Source organism: Manihot esculenta, chromosome 5, assembly GCF_001659605.2.
Source record: "Manihot esculenta cultivar AM560-2 chromosome 5, M.esculenta_v8, whole genome shotgun sequence".
NCBI lineage: Eukaryota > Viridiplantae > Streptophyta > Magnoliopsida > Malpighiales > Euphorbiaceae > Manihot > Manihot esculenta.
In genome coordinates, this window is record NC_035165.2 from 1504101 (window position 1) to 1521211 (window position 17111).

Below are 17111 nucleotides of genomic sequence, written 5' to 3' on the forward strand. Positions count from 1 at the left end.
GCATAGGCAATGATGAGTAGCCACTCATGAGTTTCCCTTCAAAATTCATTATGTATATACGACATTCATCAAATTAAAACGACACATCAACACTATCATCCCTACAATAGTTTGAAGTTTAAAGTTAGAGGGTAGAATTTTTGCAAGTACTGTGTTTAATTATTTATAGAAATTTTATTTTTATTTAGTTATTTACTTGTTATACGAAATCTAAACTATTATGTTGTTGCGATTTGTGTCGGGGCCAGTGGGTTGTCGTTGGAATTTGTTTCCGGTACTGGTCGTACATGAATTTCCAATCTTTTTTTTGGAACTTGAAGCTTGGAAAGGGTGAGCTCTGAGACTTTGAGTCTGCTTCTGGAATGCTTTGTTTCTTGGATAAAAACTGTGAAAGCGGACAAGAAAGAATTCAAATTTGGTTGAAATTTGGAAATTACATAAGCAGTTAACGTTATGGAAACAGAAATAAATTGAATAGTGAAATGCACCAACGTCACCATGCAATTGAAAGTCGAAGCAGTTCCTGAAAAAGAGCCAAGTCCACTCAAGTCTTCCAATTATTAATTTACTGAGTTGTGTGCGTTTTTTCTAATGATTTCCTTTATTATTATTATTATTTTGTATATATTTGACATTGAAATTCAAGAGGTAAAAAGCATGTATTTTTTTTTGGAAAAAAAATCACAATGATGGATACTATTAAACAAATGTTTTGTTATTTTATTATTTTTATAATCAAAACATGATAATTTTTTTTAAATAAAGACTGTAGAGTTAATCTTGAGAAACCAATATACTATGACTATTTAGTGCCTTTTTAAAAATAAGAGATGTGCTACTAGAAATTTTTCTGAATATGCTTGTGATATTTTTTTAGTACAATTCACTCTCCATGAGACTTGAACTTAAAATCCCATACTTTTAGAGATAACTCAAATACCAGGTGATGATTGTTGGCTCACTAATCTTATTTAATACCCTAATAAATTTGGAATGGAGACAAAAAAAGGGCTCAACTTTTAGAGAATAGAAACAAAATGCTAATCATGGTTAATGCAAGCTGATGTGGCTTAAATAAAACCTAAAAAAAGGTTGATGCTAATTGTTATTGGGAGTAACGTCCTTGTCCATGGCAAACAAGAGGAAATAAACAGGGACTGGGCTGATAAAAGAAGAGAATCAAAAGAGCAAAAATGACTAATGAGACTTGGCTGGGGCCACAGAAAATGGAAGGTGAATAGATGATACGTCCCTAGCCAGACGTTCCTGACCTGATGCTATTGCTAATTTGCTATTGCATGCCATAGCACATGGGGATGTGTGCTCTTATAGCTTCCTTTCTCTTTCTCTATTTCTGACCCTTATGACAATTTTCACAGACTTGGAACATGGCCTTTCACCTTTGACTTTGCCCATTCCCATCAACCACACCCCACCCTTCGAGATCTACCACGTCACTCGTATCTGCTCTCTGATTAACATCTCATGCACAAAATCAACATAACCATATTTACATTAGACCTTCAAAAGCAAATTTGCTTGTTGAAAAAGGAAAAATAGGCAGAGGAGAGGATAATGGAATTTGTAGAAAAGCCAGCTGAAGCCGAAAAGGAGGGTACGAAAAAAAGCAGGTTGCAGGCGCAGTGAACATTGGACAATGAATGGTGATCCATGAAACATCCATATCAACATACATATATATACACGGCCGATGTCCTAAAGTCAATTGAAAAAGAGATGCATCATTTGCATTTTGTCATCATTACATTTTTAATAATAATATTATTATTATATTATATTAAAACATTATAGCCTAGCCCCACTCTTTTTGACCACGCAAGCTCAGCTGAAACAATTCCAACTCATACCCATATTCTAATCTGCCAACTAGCTCTAGCAATACAGATAATAAGCCTTTTTCTTAAAAGAAGAAAGAAAGAAAGTTAAGCAGTAAGTATCATCCGCTTAATTTGTGCACTGGAGACGATTAATGGAAGCAATCCTCTGTTCTGTTCCCTATCTACCATCCCTAAGAACCCAGTTGCAGCTTTTCTTTTCGGTTTTTTAATCCCCTACACTGTATTAGAAGGGAACTCAGAATTGTAGAGTGAGCTTCCGTTTCTCTCTTGCCTACGAGTGTAATTGACCAATCAGTTGCCGTTGATAATGGTGAATATTTCATCAACTGTTGCTGCTATCTCATCCGCTGATTCCAGCTTACAGTCATCCTCTATCTACAGATGCACCCCAAAAAAAAAAAAGAAAATTAAAATTATATATGAGAAAATAGGGAATTAGGGTTTGGGAGAATGAATGAAGTCAAACTGGTTGACCAAAAAGAAACAGCGAAAGTAAGGTACCTTTAGGTTGAATGAGTAAAGAACTGTATTTTCAGACGACGTGATGTTAAGGTGCAAAACTGTCAGCCTAAGATCCTCCAGTGCAACGATGGCTCTCAACAACTGGCCTGCCTTCTTTTCACTCTGAATCTTCAAATTTACATGATTTTTTATGACTGTCACTTCTATCTCCGCCGCCTCAGATTTTCTCTTCACCTTTGCTTCCTCTTCACAATTGCCGCTTTCCCCCTGGATATTACACTCCGCCTGAGAAGTGAATAACCAGTTCGATGTCATGCCCATGGCCGCTACAGCTTCTTCGGTTTTTCTCATTCTCTTTTGCGCTTCCAGAGATTGTAGAAGCTGCTCTAGTTCCTTCACAAAATCTATTGCACCTCCTATAATAGACGCTTGGTCACCCTATTAACAAGGAAAAAAAGGGTGAACGTTCAATAAAGACTGGAACTTTTTTTTATTATTTTCTTTGGCACAGAGAAAGGAGAGATTTTCAATTTGTTGGACTAAAGATTGAATTCTCAAAACGAAAACCCTAAATGGAAGGTTTGATATTTTGATGTTTGTGATTACCCTTTGCACGTAGGAGGGGGGCATGAGAGAGCGGAGAGAGTTGAGGTGGTCGTTCATTTGGCGACGGCGATTGCGTTCCACAGCAATGTGGGTCATGCGCTGATTCTCTACTTCTTCTTTGTTCTTCGTTGGCCTTGTTCGTTTTCGCTTTTTTCGTTCCTTGGTGACTACTGGAGAAGTTTTGGAGAAATGGGTCTCGTGGAGCATGGTTTGTGGGTGAGTCCATGGAAAGGATGAGTCTGAGTTACGTTCTTTGCAAAAGCGTCCTATTAAATTGGCCTGCCTCTTAGGCTCGGGGCTTACATCTTCAAGACAGGAATTTGAATGTGGGTTCTGAAAATCTTTGGTTTCAGATTTGGCTGGTGAGTGCAAATCAGCTATGTCATGAGTGACACAACTTTCAAGCTCCAGCGCTTGAACTTGGGTGTCCGCTTCAGTGATGTAGTTGTTCCAAGGCCTTTTGAGGTGTTGGAGTTTTAGTAATGTCTGAAAGTTGGGTTCTTTGAGGGGAAAAAATGGTGGGTATTCTACACCTTGTAGCATTTGAAGAAAAGGGATTTTGTCTTCTAAACTTGGCATCGAGAACTGTGTTTCTTCTTCCTCGAATGTTCTCAAATTTTCTGTGTTTACAAATCCTCGTTCCAAGCCCTCTGCATCCAGCTGTTCACCTAAGAACTGCAAGAAAAAACAGAAACTTAAGAAAGAACTGTGAAAAAAAGAAACGAAACTAGGGAAATACTTGGCTGGGTGGATGAGAGAGACGATTGAGTCTCAAAAGAGAAAGGGAGAACAAAAGAAGAATAAGAATAGAATGTTAATGAGAAGGAACAGCAAAGCAGATATTAGCATTTCCAGTAAAACAACCAAATGCATTAAATGCAAGCATTTAGAGTAGTAAATGCAGTCCCATTTCTTGATTCTAGTAAAGGAATTCAAGGATTGAGAGAGCTAAATTTAAGAAAGGTACTAAAATGAGCAAAGTAACATACACAAGGATCAAAAAGGCCTTGGAGCCTCTCCATTACAGATGAGCAGAAGTTGCAAGTAAGCTTTAAATTATCTCCCACTCAGTTACCAACATTCCATTGTGATGCTAACAGAAAAATAGTAATAAATGTAACGCCCAAGAAGCAGAACTAGATACCCCATCTTCAAGCCAAATATATTCCTTTATTTTCTGAGGCTGGTGTCCTGGTGATACTCTTAAATAGAATAATATTAAATGCTTTCAAGAACAGCACCACACACCCACACACACACACAGAGAAAGAGAGGGAGTAACCAGCAAGAAATGGAGGCTAAGAAGAGTTAAGTGATGTCTGAAGACGAGTAAAAAAAAACAAACAGCAGGGAAAAACAAATTGAAAATAACCAACTAAGGGTGAGAAACGAAGGGTGGAAAATAAGCAACTAAGAGAGGATATAACAGATGTATATGGGACTGGAGAGAGTTGGTAAGACTTAACAGAAGGGGGAGAGAGAGAGAAAGAGAGAGAGAGAGTTGTAGGGGGAGAGAGGGAGAAAGAGAGAGAGAGAGAGTTGTCTGGCTTACAAGGTCCCAAGCATTATTGGCGGTGGCAGTTTTGTCCGGCAGCGGGGACAGACAGTTGTGGGGACTCCTTCCCCAAGCGGACACCAAAAAATTAAAAAGCTTTGGAAAGTCCTTTCTATGGATTGTGTCACCGAGTCTGATGCTGCATCCTTTCTCCCATCTCTCTCTCTCTCTCTCTCTCTGTAGATCTCTTTCTTTCTCTCTGTATTTTTCTTCTTGTTTTCCAATCCAAGGGTATATTTCTCTTTTCACTGCCCTCCCTTTTTACCCTTCAGTTGATACACACTGCACATGGCCTCCAGCAGTACGATTATGACTACCTTTGTCATCTTTATAATCTTTTCTCAACCATTTCACTTTTTGCTTCTTTTTTCCTTAATTTAGAATAAATGGGTCTCCTGATATAATATTCCATCTAATCAATCTCATAATCCAAATAAGTACAGCTCTAATCTTGAATTTCTTTATCAAAAGTATAAAGAATTAAATCTGCATGAATTTGTATTTATGATTCATGATGAATAAGGTGTACTTGCATGAAGTTTTTCAATCTGTCCTACGTAAGCTCAACGCGTTGATGCATTACAGAGATGGCTGAGTGTTACTTGGAATGGGTAATTGAAATTTTTTTGGTAGGGTCATATTGGCAGCAGATGAAGGCAAGATTTTCATTAAATGTGTCGGGAGAGAAATTTTGTCTCTAAGGGGAACACCAGTGGAAGCATTAGCAGCAAGCCCCAGATTCGTATCATTTCCACAGGTTTTTCCTTTAACAATCTCTTCAACCCACTGTTGCTCAAACCTCTTCACAATTTTACCTGATAACAAAAAAAAAAAGGGAAAATATCATATAATGTTCTGCAAGTTGAAGACTTGCTCCAGCTTTTTGTTTAGTCAAATCTTCTATGTACTGAAAAAACTTTTGTTTTTTCAACTGGAGAACTAGTCAGTCTATTAGATTAGCTGCCTTATTCCCTGGATTAAAGAATGATAAATATCATAAAATGCCAAAATATGACACTATTAAGCCATTATTTTTATAGCATCAAGAGTGAAACTTAACCAAAGTAGAGGCTTTTATGGCTTTATCTATTCAAATGAAGTGAAATGTACCCATGAAAGAATTTTCTTCTGTTTCCTTGTTTTAGGAAGTGAAGTCGCTCGTTGTTTTCAATTATTTGAAAAGGTTTAAATGTGGAAATTGCTCAACACCAGTTTACAGCTTCGCAAGGTCCCTCTGTACTGTCTGCAGGTGGATAGATCACCTGATGATCAAGGCACCATGTGTCTCAATTTCAGAGAAGCCTACCAGAGACAGATCTTACAGAGGGCCACACCTTAAAGATTGAATCTTTGGATTGCACGAGAACATGGGAATTATGTGGGGATGAAGTTCTACTATTGAAAAAGAAGAGATCAGAAACCAAAGTGGAGAAAACTTAAAGTTTATGTTTGCTTGTTTTTCAAGACCTGGTAAAAAAGAAACAGTGGTTGATTTTTCCCTTCCTCTTTCTTCTTACCAGGGGCAGAGCTAAAGCTCCACTAGTCAGGTCAATTGACTCCACTGAAATTTTTAAATTATGCTAGTTGTTAGTAAGATTCTTTTTATAAATAGAAGTTCTTTTTCTCATGTAAATTTTGATAGATAAAAGTTTTTTTTATGTAATATATATAAAAGTTTTATAACCATTTATTGAAGAAATAACTTGAAAATCTCTTCATTACGAGATTATTAAATGTAATAATTGTTTAATTAGTGAAATCAGCTAAAATAAAAAATATTAAACAGTTTAATTAAAATCAGTCTAAATAATTGTTCGAAAAATCTTATAAATTTTTCTTACTAAAAAATCGATGTGGGATTACAAAAATGTTCATAGTCAATTATATTTAATATGAATACAATAACTATATATCCTAACTTATTGGCAATTATTAAGATTTGTATGTAATATACAATTAAAGAAAATATGTAAAAATAAATATATAATTATTTTTTGTCAATTTTTCATAGGCAATTATGAACTATATAAATAACTAAAACTATTATACATTTCTTCTAAGAGAAGTTGCATAAACTGAAATTTAACATAATTAATTAAGTCAATATTTTTGCAAATATTTTTGTCAAATATTGCGTAAATATTGAAAAATCATTTTGAATTAAGTATGTTGTGAAGTTGATGAATCTGGTTACTTCTCAAGATTAAAAAGAGTCCTGCCAAGCTGTTTGAACCATTTGACATATAACGCAGCCGTGTTCCACACTGTCAGCAGTTTCTTTAGCTTAACTCTGTCCTATTAGGCGTAATTGTATTTTTCCCTTTCAATTATTCCTTCTCAATCATCGTCTCAAATGGTAGCTTCCTCCTTTCTAAATCAAGAGAAGCAATCAAACAGCTCATACATCTTGGAGATTTTGTCAAATTTATAAAATCAGATTTATCAAACTCAAAATCTACAAAAAGACAAATTTAATTTAATAAAATTTCATGCTTCAAAACACCAGACTCCTATTTGATAATGTCCAAGAACCTTATCCATTTTGATCTGAGGGCATCCATTAAGCCACACAACCAGAGGCATTCCCATTATCATGATGAGCACCCAGGATATTTGAACTTGTCCTGTAGCTGACTCATTGATTCTAGACGATATAGAAACCATAAGATGAAAATACCAGTGAGACAAACCTTATCCTCTTGCCACAAGGTTGAAGACTCTCATGTCCAGTAGATCATGTTACTGAATCTCCCTCTCGCCCATCATTTCAAAAAATTATACCCTGAAATTGAAATTGATGTGTATACAATGATTTTATTATAACCATTAATTTGTAGTGAATATAAATCCTATCATAATCAAATATTAGAATAGAACTGTTAGACATGCATCAATTTCACTAAATAAAAACTCCAGTATTTCACAGTAAAAAGCAGAGGCTATGGAGAGTAACAAATCTTTTTTCACTCAATTGGATGACGCAAGCACCCTCACTTGCAACATCATGCTCCCAGCTGCTATTGTGACGGTCAGCTGCTTTCAGCTGCCTGATTTGCGGATTTGCGGGTCAGACAAATTGTGCGGAGCTAGTGGGCCTGTGAGGAAAGGGCTATCCGTGAAAGAGGAGGTGGAGTCACCCGAGGTACTAGGGAACCACAATACCTAAGGGTCCGGCCCTGGTTAGCAATTGTAATCGATTCAGTTGCGACGAGGACGTTGCAAAAATTTAGTGGGTCTGAGTGTGACGGCCAGCTGCTTCCAGCTGCCTGCTTGCGGATTTGCGGCGCAAATTCCGATGCAAATCCGTCCCACATCGGAAGATTGAAAGAAAATTGATTTGTATATAATAGCTAGCACAAGAACTACTAAATAATTTGGTTAATCATTTTGGACCAAGTGGAAAGTGGGTCCAAAAGTTATTTGGGCCAGTTCGGGTCCGGCTGTTTCAATGCACGAAACTACGAAATAACTTGGATTAACCATTTTGGGCCAAGTGAAAAATGGGTCTAAAAATTATTTGGGTCAGTTCGGGCTCGGCTGTTTCAGCTATAATTTTCACGAAAAATTCAGTAGCAACTTCCACTGACAATGGATGTCTCCCATTGAACACAATGCAGGTTTCTTTCCGAGCCTGATGAAGAACTCCCAATAGAATGAATAATGTATTAGTTTGCACATGTGAAACTAAACTGGAAACTTGGAGAAAGCAATGATTCAAGGAACTCAACAGTTGAATTTTATAATTGCAAAATAAAGATATTACATAAACAAGCAGCAGGTATCAATTCTAAAGTTCAACATAATGGAAGCTATTACTATGAGATATAGGAAATTGGAAGTTTCAGAAACAAGAGGCCTCAGATAAAATGAGACGATCTATTTCCTCCACTAACGCTCGATCTGGATGGTAACATGACTAATATTATATTCCCTTCTGATGTAGTTTATTACATTGTCCAAAACCATGTCTGCATTTGCTTCTGGTCTGATTTTAACATGACAAGCCAAGAGAACTTTACCCACTGTAATGGCCCATATATGCAGCTCGTGAATGGCCACCACTTCCTCCATCTCCAACAGCCCCTTCTCTAGCTTTGTTGCATCTATCTCTCTTGGAGTGCTTTCCATCAGGACTTCAAGTATGCTTCGCAGCATTTTGATTGTTGTACCTAAAACTATAACTGAAAAAATTAGAGTGCAGATCAGATCAACTATCTTCCACTCAGGCTTATACCATATGACTGCACCTCCAATCATCACCCCAATACTCTGAATGGAATCCCCAAGTACATGGAGATAAGCCCCTTGTACATTTATGTTTCGCTGAATTTTGCCATGTTTGTCTTTCCCTTTATCCAGTAAGGGCACAGTGTTATCTTCAGACACAGGATGGTGCTCATCTTTTGAGTGCTCCTCGTGATGATGGTGTTTATCTTTTGTGTGCTCCTCATGCTGATGGTGGTGGTGGTGGTGACGGTGAGAGTTATTTTTCTCCCCATGGATGTGGCCAATTCCATGATTGTGATCATCATGGCCATGCGCATGATCATGACCATGCCCGTGATCATGGCCCAATAAAAGAGCCATGATGATATTCACCACCAGACCAAAAGCAGCAACTATAAACATCAGAAAGCCATTTACATCACCTGTATCATGAATGAGCCTAACAATGGCTTCATATACCAAAATCCCTGTAATCAGCCATATGAGCTGCATGGAAACCAATGCACCGAGGATCTCAACCCTAAAAAATCCATACGACTGACGGGGTGTGGCTTCCCACCCAGCTGCCCACAAGGAGAACAAGGAGATAGCAAAGGCTGCAACATCTGAAAGCAAATGCGCAGCATCAGTCAATATGGCAAGACTGTTGGCTTTGATGCCACCAGCTACTTCAGCACTCATGAAGAGTACACAAAGTGCTACTGCAATCAAGAGCTTGCGCATGGAAGCTGATCGTTCTTTGGCGTCTTTGGAATTAGCTCCACCATCTGAGAATCCACAAGGTGCTTCTCCACATATCCTACTTCTCCCAACGGTGCTTCCCCCATCAGGAACATCAACGTTTATTTCAATAATTTGTCCATGTTGAGGATTTCGAGCTTCCATCTGGAAATTCATTTAAACAACACCATGAGTATCACAAGAATAGTACATGCCTACACACGCTTACCATAATTTGTATTCTGACCATGTGAACTTCCCACTTTGACAATCTGGCAAAGAGTATTGTCTTAACATCACAGAAATGAGAAACTACAATGCATTGTGTTAGTAATTTGCCTTTAGTATTTGACTAAATCTTTACAGATTTAGTTTTTTTTAATAAGTCCTTAAGCATGATTTACTTATTGCTTAATTATAGGAGATTAGTTTAGATTTTTCCAAATTATTTGCATTAGTTGTTAAGTAGTGATTTTTCCTATAAGTATTCATCAGTAAATAAGAAGTTTGTGCTTCCACTCCAATATATTCCAGTTCTTTAAATCCTTTTTCATATAACTTTATATCTATAAATACTACAAAGTGGTATCAGAGCATATTATCTTGAGGGGTCTGTGAGAATAGAGAGTAATACACAATCAACTTTCAGCCATCATGCTGCTCCACCAATTTTTTATGGCCAAAATTATCAAGCATGGGCTGTTAGAATAACGGTCTATCTTGATGCTATGGATCTTTGGGAGGCTGTAGAAGAAGACTACGTCATTCAACCGTTGCCTACAAATCCAACGGTGGCACAGATAAAAAATCACAAGGAGAGAAAGACAAGGAAGTCAAAAGCCATAGCTTGTCTTTACTCTGCCATTTCAAGTACAATTTTTATCAAGATCATGAACCTGGATTCAGCCAAAGCCCTATGGGATTATCTCAAAAAGGAGTATCAAGGCAATGAAAGAACCAAGAGCATGCAAATCCTCAACTTGATTAGAGAATTTGAGATGGTAAAGATGAAGGAGTCGGAAACAATTAAGGATTATTCGGACAAGTTGTTGGGCATTGTCAACAAAGTAAGGCTGTTGGGTAAGGATTTTTCTGATGGCAGAATTATTGAAAATTTTTTTGTCACTCTTCCTGAGAAATATGAGTAAAAAATCTCTTCGCTAGAGAAGTCTAAGGATCTGTCAAGCATATCCTTGGCAGAGTTGGTTAATGCTTTGCAGGCTCAGGAGCACAGAAGGATAATGAGAAAAGAAGGAAATGTGGAGGATGCTTTGAAGGCCAAGTCAGAAAGTTCACAAGGCAAAGACAAGAAATTTATGGAAAAATATAACAGCAGCAAGTTCAGCAATGTCAACAAAGGTGCTAGTTCACCTTGTACACATTGCAAAAAGACGAATCTCCATCCAAAGAAGTGTTGGTGGAGGCCTGACATTAAGTGCAGAAAGTGTGGTATCATGAGACATGGAGAAAGTGTGCAAATCCCAACAGTCCGAAGTAGCAAAAACACATATAGAAGAAAATGATGAAGAACAACTCTTTGTGGCGACATGTTTTGCAGCTAAGAATAACTCAAGTTATTCTTGGTTAATAGATAGCAGCTACACCAATCACATGACCAACGATCCAACTCGCTTCATAGAGATCAATAAGACTTTTATCTCTAAAGTAAGGATTGGAAATGGCCAGCTTATTCTAGTCAAAGGAAAAGGCACAGTGGAAATTGAGAGCTTAACATGTTTAAAACATATCTCTGACGTTTTGTATGTGCCTTATATTGATCAAAATTTGTTGAGTGTTGGGCAGCTTCTTGAAAAAGGCTACAAAGCTTTTTTTGAGGATAAGTGATGCTTTATTAAGGATGCAATGGGCAGAAATGTGTTTAAGGCCATGATGAAGTATAAGAGTTTTGCTCTGAATTTGCTGGAAAATGGACATGCAGCACTTGTATGTCACTTCAGCAATGCAGAGTTGTGGCACAAAAGGTTGGGACACTTTCATCACGCTAGATTACTGTATATGCAAAAAAATGACTTTGTGAAGGGTGTCCCACCACTCGAAGAAGAGCTAGCTAATTGTGTGGCTTGTCAATATGGAAAGCAGGTCAGGAAACCATTTCCTCGAATCGTATGGAGAGCTTCACACAAGTTGCAGCTGGTGCATTCAGATGTTGGAGGACCTCAGAAAACATCATCTTTAAATGGTAATTAGTATTATATTACATTTATTGATGATTACACATGATTTTGTTGGATTTACTTCTTCAAATCCAAAGCTGAGGTTGCTAGTATATTCTGGAAGTTTAAAAATTGGATGAAAAATCAAAGTGATTGAAGAATACGAACAATAAGGTCTGACAATGGAAAAGAGTACAAGAATGCAATTTTTGACAAATTATGTGAGGATGCAGGTATTGAGCACCAACTCACAACTCCTTACACTCCCTAGTAAAATGGCGTAAGTGAGAGAAAGAACCGGAGCATCATGGAGATGGCAAGATGCATGCTGCATGAAAAAGGGTTGCCAAAAAATCTTTGGACAGAAGTTTCAAGTACTGCAGTTTTCTTGTTGAATAGGCACTCGACTAGAGCTATTGAAGGCAAAACACCATTTGAGGCCTAGTTTGATTATAAGCTACATTTACAAAATCTAAAAATTTTTTGTTGCCTATGTTTTTCTTATGTGCCACAGGTGAAGAGAGATAAACTTGATAGGAAGGCAGAACCTGGTATATTTGTTGGATACAGTAGCAATTCTAAAGCTTACAGAATTCTCCAATCTCAAAATGGGAAAATTATTGTAAGTCGTGATGTCAAATTCATAGAGGACAAGCAATGGATTTGGGAGGAGCCAATAGAAAGAGAATTTCCAGAATTCTCTCAAGAACTTGATGACAAGATAGATGATGTTCCTGTTCGTGGCACAAGATTATTGTCTGATGTCTATGCAGAAAGTAATGTTGTTGTTTTTGAGCTTGCAGAATTCAATGAAGCAATGAAGGATGACAAATGGATAGATTCAATGAAAGATGATCTACGAATGATCGAGAAGAATGATACCTGGAAGTTGGTGGACAGACCTCAAAATAGAAAGATCAATGGTGTGAAATGGGTTTATAGGACCAAACTCAATGCTGATGGTTTTGTAAACAAACATAAAGCCAGATTAGTTGTGAAAGGGTACAATCAAGTCTTCGGAGTAGATTTTTCAGAAACTTTTGCTCTGGTTGCACGTTTGGATACTATAAGGATGTTGCTGGCTTTATCTGCAGAAAAAGATTGGAAACTTTATCACTTGGATGTTAAGTCAGCCTTTTTAAATGGTTTCCTTCAAGAAGAAATCTATATTGAACAACCTGAGAGATTTCTAGTCAAGGGTAAGGAGGAGAAAGTTTACAAACTGAAGAAGGCTTTGTATGGCCTTAAACAGGCTCCCAGGGCCAGGTACAACAGAGTTGATGTTTATCTTCAAAGTCTTGGATTTGCAAAAAGTCCAAGTGAAGCCACCTTATATGTGAAGAAATCTGATACTAACATAATTGTGGTGTCTATTTATGTTGACGATTTGCTTGTTACAAGAAGCGATGAAAAATTGGCGAATGAATTTAAAATTGATATGTTCAAAGCTTTTGAGATGACAAATCTTGGTTTATTGTCTTATTTTTTGAGCCTAGAGGTGAAATAAAGTGCTCATGAAATCTTCATATGTCAGCAGAAGTTTGCAAAGGAAATTCTTAAGAAGTTTCACATGAAAGATTGCAAAGAAATTAGCACACTAATGAATCTAAAGGAGAAGTTAAGTAAAAAAAGATGGAGCTGAAAAGGTAGATGAAGGGTTGTACAGGAGTTTGATTGGTTGTTTGATGTATCTCACAGCCACAAGACCGGGCATAACTTTTGCCGTAAGTTTGCTATCAAGGTTTATGAATTGTGCTAGTAAAGTTCATTTTGTAGCTGCTAAGCGTATTTTAAGATATTTGAAAGGTAAAACCGATTACGGCATCAAATATTATGGTTTTAAAAACTTTCAACTCTAAGGTTTTTCTGATAGTGATTGGACAAGTTCTACTGATGATATGAGAAGCACAACTGGTTTTTATTTCAATTTTGGCTCAGGTGTTTTCTCATGGAGTTCAAGAAAGCAAGAGGTTGTTGCTCAAAGCACAGCAGAAGCAGAGTTTATTGCAACAAATGCCACTGTGAATCAAGCAATTTGAATCTGAAAAATACTTGAAGACTTGCAGATAAAGCAAAATGATCCAACAGAGATTTTTGTTGACAACCAAGCTGCTATTGCAATCTCAAAGGACCCTGTCTGTCATGGAAAAACTAAGCACTTTAATATCAGGCTCTATCACTTGAGGGAAAAGCAGAAAGATGGTGAAATCAAGCTAGTGTTTTGCAGAACAAAGGAACAAATTGCAGATATCTTAACCAAAGGTCTTCCTAAAGCAAGATTAGAAGAGTTGAGGAACAAGTTAGGTGTATGTAAATACTAAGGCAAGGAGGAGATTGGAGGAGATTGTTAGTAATTTGCCTTTAGTATTTGACTAAATCTTTACAGATTTAGTTTTTTTTAGTAAGTCTTTAAGCATGATTTACTTGTTGCTTAATTATAGGAGAATAGTTTAGATTTTTCCAGATTATTTACAGTAGTTGTTAAGTAGTGATTTTTCCTATAAATATTCATCAGTAAATAAGAAGTGTGTGCTTCCAAGTCCAATATATTACAGTTCTTTAAATCCTTTTTCATATAGCTTGATATCTATAAATACTACACATTGTGCAAGGAACAATCCTGTTGTTCTTTTAGAGGATTATTCGGCTCTAGGCATATTATCAAAGTAATATAACAAGAACAAACAAAAGAGAAACAGAATCTCCCACAGATGGCTAGACCTACACAAACTAATAAGAACTATCAAAGTGATCGAAAGAGTGAGAACTACGACATTCTACCCAAATGCAAAGAACTAAGGTGCAAATTGTAGGAATGTCAAATTTGAGGACTTTTTCAAAACTAAAGCTTGTGGATGGTGGAAGAGGAGAAGTCAGAAGCAGAATTCTGGCAGTCTACCCAGTGCAAATGATCACTGAAAACCACCAAACTAATACTCACTTTCAACCTGTTAAGCATCCATAGGCAACAACTATAGATAAGAGTAATCTGGCCACTGACCCTCTAATCTAGAAAAGGCATCTTCAAATGCTAAGCTTAACAGAAAAAACCGAAAAGCAGAGTGGCTTAAGCAGAAAACAATATTCTATGGATAATTTGTCCTGATATTTCAGTTGTAAAGAGCTGCAATTGCAAGGAAGCCTCAAATAAGATTCAAACTTATGAATCATAGGAATCATGGCAATATGATTAATCAAAGGAGATAGCTCGAAGGTTTCATTTAAACTTTAAAAGCATAGAACTGTTATTTCCTAGAAGATTCCAAACACAGTATTAGAATTCAAGCAGAGACATAACAGGTTATCTACGATGGCACAAAAGCTCACTTTTTTGTCTGAACACCTTCTCATAGACAAAGAAGTGCTAATTAACAACTGGAAAGTCTAGTAGGCATGAAAATCATAAATAAGAGTGAAATAGTGCATGAAACATCCCACACTTGTGGCCGCTGGGGTTTGACGTACGCCGCCACACTCTCGCTATGCAATGAAGCTGTTTTTATGGCTTGACCTCGCAATTTCTAGGTCACAAATGGAGTAATTTTACCACTATACCAAGCCACCCTCTATGCAAGAAAATCATATAATTGGAAAATACAAATTGAACCTCCAAACACCAATGGAAAACCAGAATTAATGTAAGGTTTAAGATAGTCTTAAACTTAAATAGAACAGTTCCCAATCGACAATCAAAACTTCTTTTCTCTAGGCATGAAAATCATAGAATTGCAAAATAAAATCAAACCACCAGGAAAACTGGAATTACTATCAGGTTTAAGAAAGTCTTGTTATTAAGTAAAACAATCCCAGTATACAATCAAAGCTTCTTTTCTCAAGGCATGAAAATCATATAATTGGAAAATAAAAATCAAACTACCAAAGAACAATGGTAAACCAGAAATACTACAAGGTTTAAGACAGTTTATATTTAAGTAAAACAGTTCCCAACACACAATCAAGACGTCTTTTCTCTGCTAGTAGGGAATGATTCAGTTTATTTTAGATGGGTCTATGGGGTCGCTGAGTTCAACATGTTGGCCTTTTCTTTGAAACCAACCTCCTTTGCTTAATATTTCTCTAATCAAATATTCAATCACTCAAGTGAAGGAAGAGCAGAGTTAGCTTCAAGCTAAATCAAAACAAAGCCCATTACGGGATCCAATATTGTGTTAATACAAAATCAAAGAACGCCATAATTTCAAAACAGATGTCGTTAGCATGCATCACCAAGCATGACATTGCATCTAAATAACAACACTTATAAAAAGAATCCAAAAAATAAAAGAACCTAAGAAGATTGAGTTCGCAATTATACCCACATCATACAGACAAGGAAAATAAACAGAAAGAGACAACGTCAGGAGGCACCCATCAAACCAGTGTATAGCCAAACAGAAAATCAATTGCCAGAAAAACCAGATATGGGAAATATAAATATTGAGCAACCATTATGCAGAAAGAACAGGGAAACTAAGAGAATAAAACTAAGCAAAGCAGAACATAAGCTAAAAGAGTGATACTAAATCAAACCCATTACTCCACAAATATCTAACTATGCAAATTGAAGAGAAATTTTGAGCGTCTACCCACCAGTGGTTCCTTGTCGTATTCCACAGATGAGCTCTTCTCGTATCAGAAATTTATCTCAGCGAGACCAGTGGCGTCTGGGTCAATTTATTGTCCAGGGAGTTGGGGCAGTGCAAAGCAAAAGCAATAATCCCATCACAAAAAATCATTGAAATGGATTAGTATTACGATATTGTCCCCAGCAGAGGGTTGTAGATCCTTAATCCGCATCAAAGAAAGGGCAACACGAGAAACTGACAAAAATCAACATGTCGCTTTCTATTTATGTAAAGGGTCACAGCATTTGCTTCACATAAAAGGATGTTTTCTTTTGGATTAAAAAAAAAAAAAAAAGAGAGGATGTGTTTTTTTTTTGGATAATGGACCATTCCCACCTTTAGCATGCATTTATCGATAATATTATTTTTATTTAAATTTAACTTCATTTTTTTTTAAAATAAGAAATAAAGTTTTCATTCTATTTTCAGATTGAATAATTTATAGGTAAGTTCTTGACATTTGGTAAAATTCACATATAAAATCGCTTTTGTTATTCTAAAACAACCTTTTTTTGAAATATTAAATTTAAAATCCCACGTAAATACTACCATAGAATTTAAAATTATAAAATTATATAAATTTTAAAATAAATTTATTTAAATAATAAAATATATAATTGTAAATAATATAAAAGATTAAGGATAATTTTGTTCCCCTCTCCCTTTTTACATATATATATATATTAAATATTTTAAAATATATTTCATTCAAATTCTAATGTAATTTAGTTTTAAATTAAATAAATAAATATTTATATACAAACAATTTATTAAGCTAATAGAAATACTTTTTTAAATTAATAAATAAAAGAATGTTTGATGGGATTTTAAATTTAAATAAAATAAAATAAAATAAAATAAAATAAATTATGAAACAAATTTA

The 17111-nt window shown here is 36.1% G+C and overlaps 2 protein-coding genes across 3 annotated transcripts; both read right to left on the bottom strand.

The window, feature by feature from the left end:
* Positions 1-1726: 1726 nt before the first annotated feature.
* On the bottom strand, positions 1727-4496 carry LOC110614475 (transcription factor bHLH67). 2 transcript variants are annotated; one of them, XM_043956425.1, is made up of 4 exons: positions 4480-4496; positions 2928-3602; positions 2361-2759; positions 1727-2234 (listed from the first exon to the last, which is right to left on the bottom strand). In XM_043956425.1, exons 2-4 carry the CDS (start codon positions 3504-3506, stop codon positions 2151-2153), a joined length of 1062 nt encoding a protein of 353 aa, XP_043812360.1. In that variant the 5' UTR covers positions 3507-3602; positions 4480-4496; the 3' UTR covers positions 1727-2150. The 2 variants fall into 2 exon arrangements, with proteins under 2 accessions (XP_043812360.1, XP_021611710.1); XM_021756018.2 differs by lacking the exon at positions 4480-4496 and adding an exon at positions 3917-4427.
* Positions 4497-8195: 3699 nt separating this feature from the next.
* Positions 8196-16400, bottom strand: LOC110615654 (metal tolerance protein 1). The gene is made up of 2 exons (XM_021757649.2): positions 16194-16400; positions 8196-9594 (listed from the first exon to the last, which is right to left on the bottom strand). Exon 2 carries the CDS (start codon positions 9592-9594, stop codon positions 8371-8373), a length of 1224 nt encoding a protein of 407 aa, XP_021613341.1. The 5' UTR covers positions 16194-16400; the 3' UTR covers positions 8196-8370.
* Positions 16401-17111: the final 711 nt, after the last annotated feature.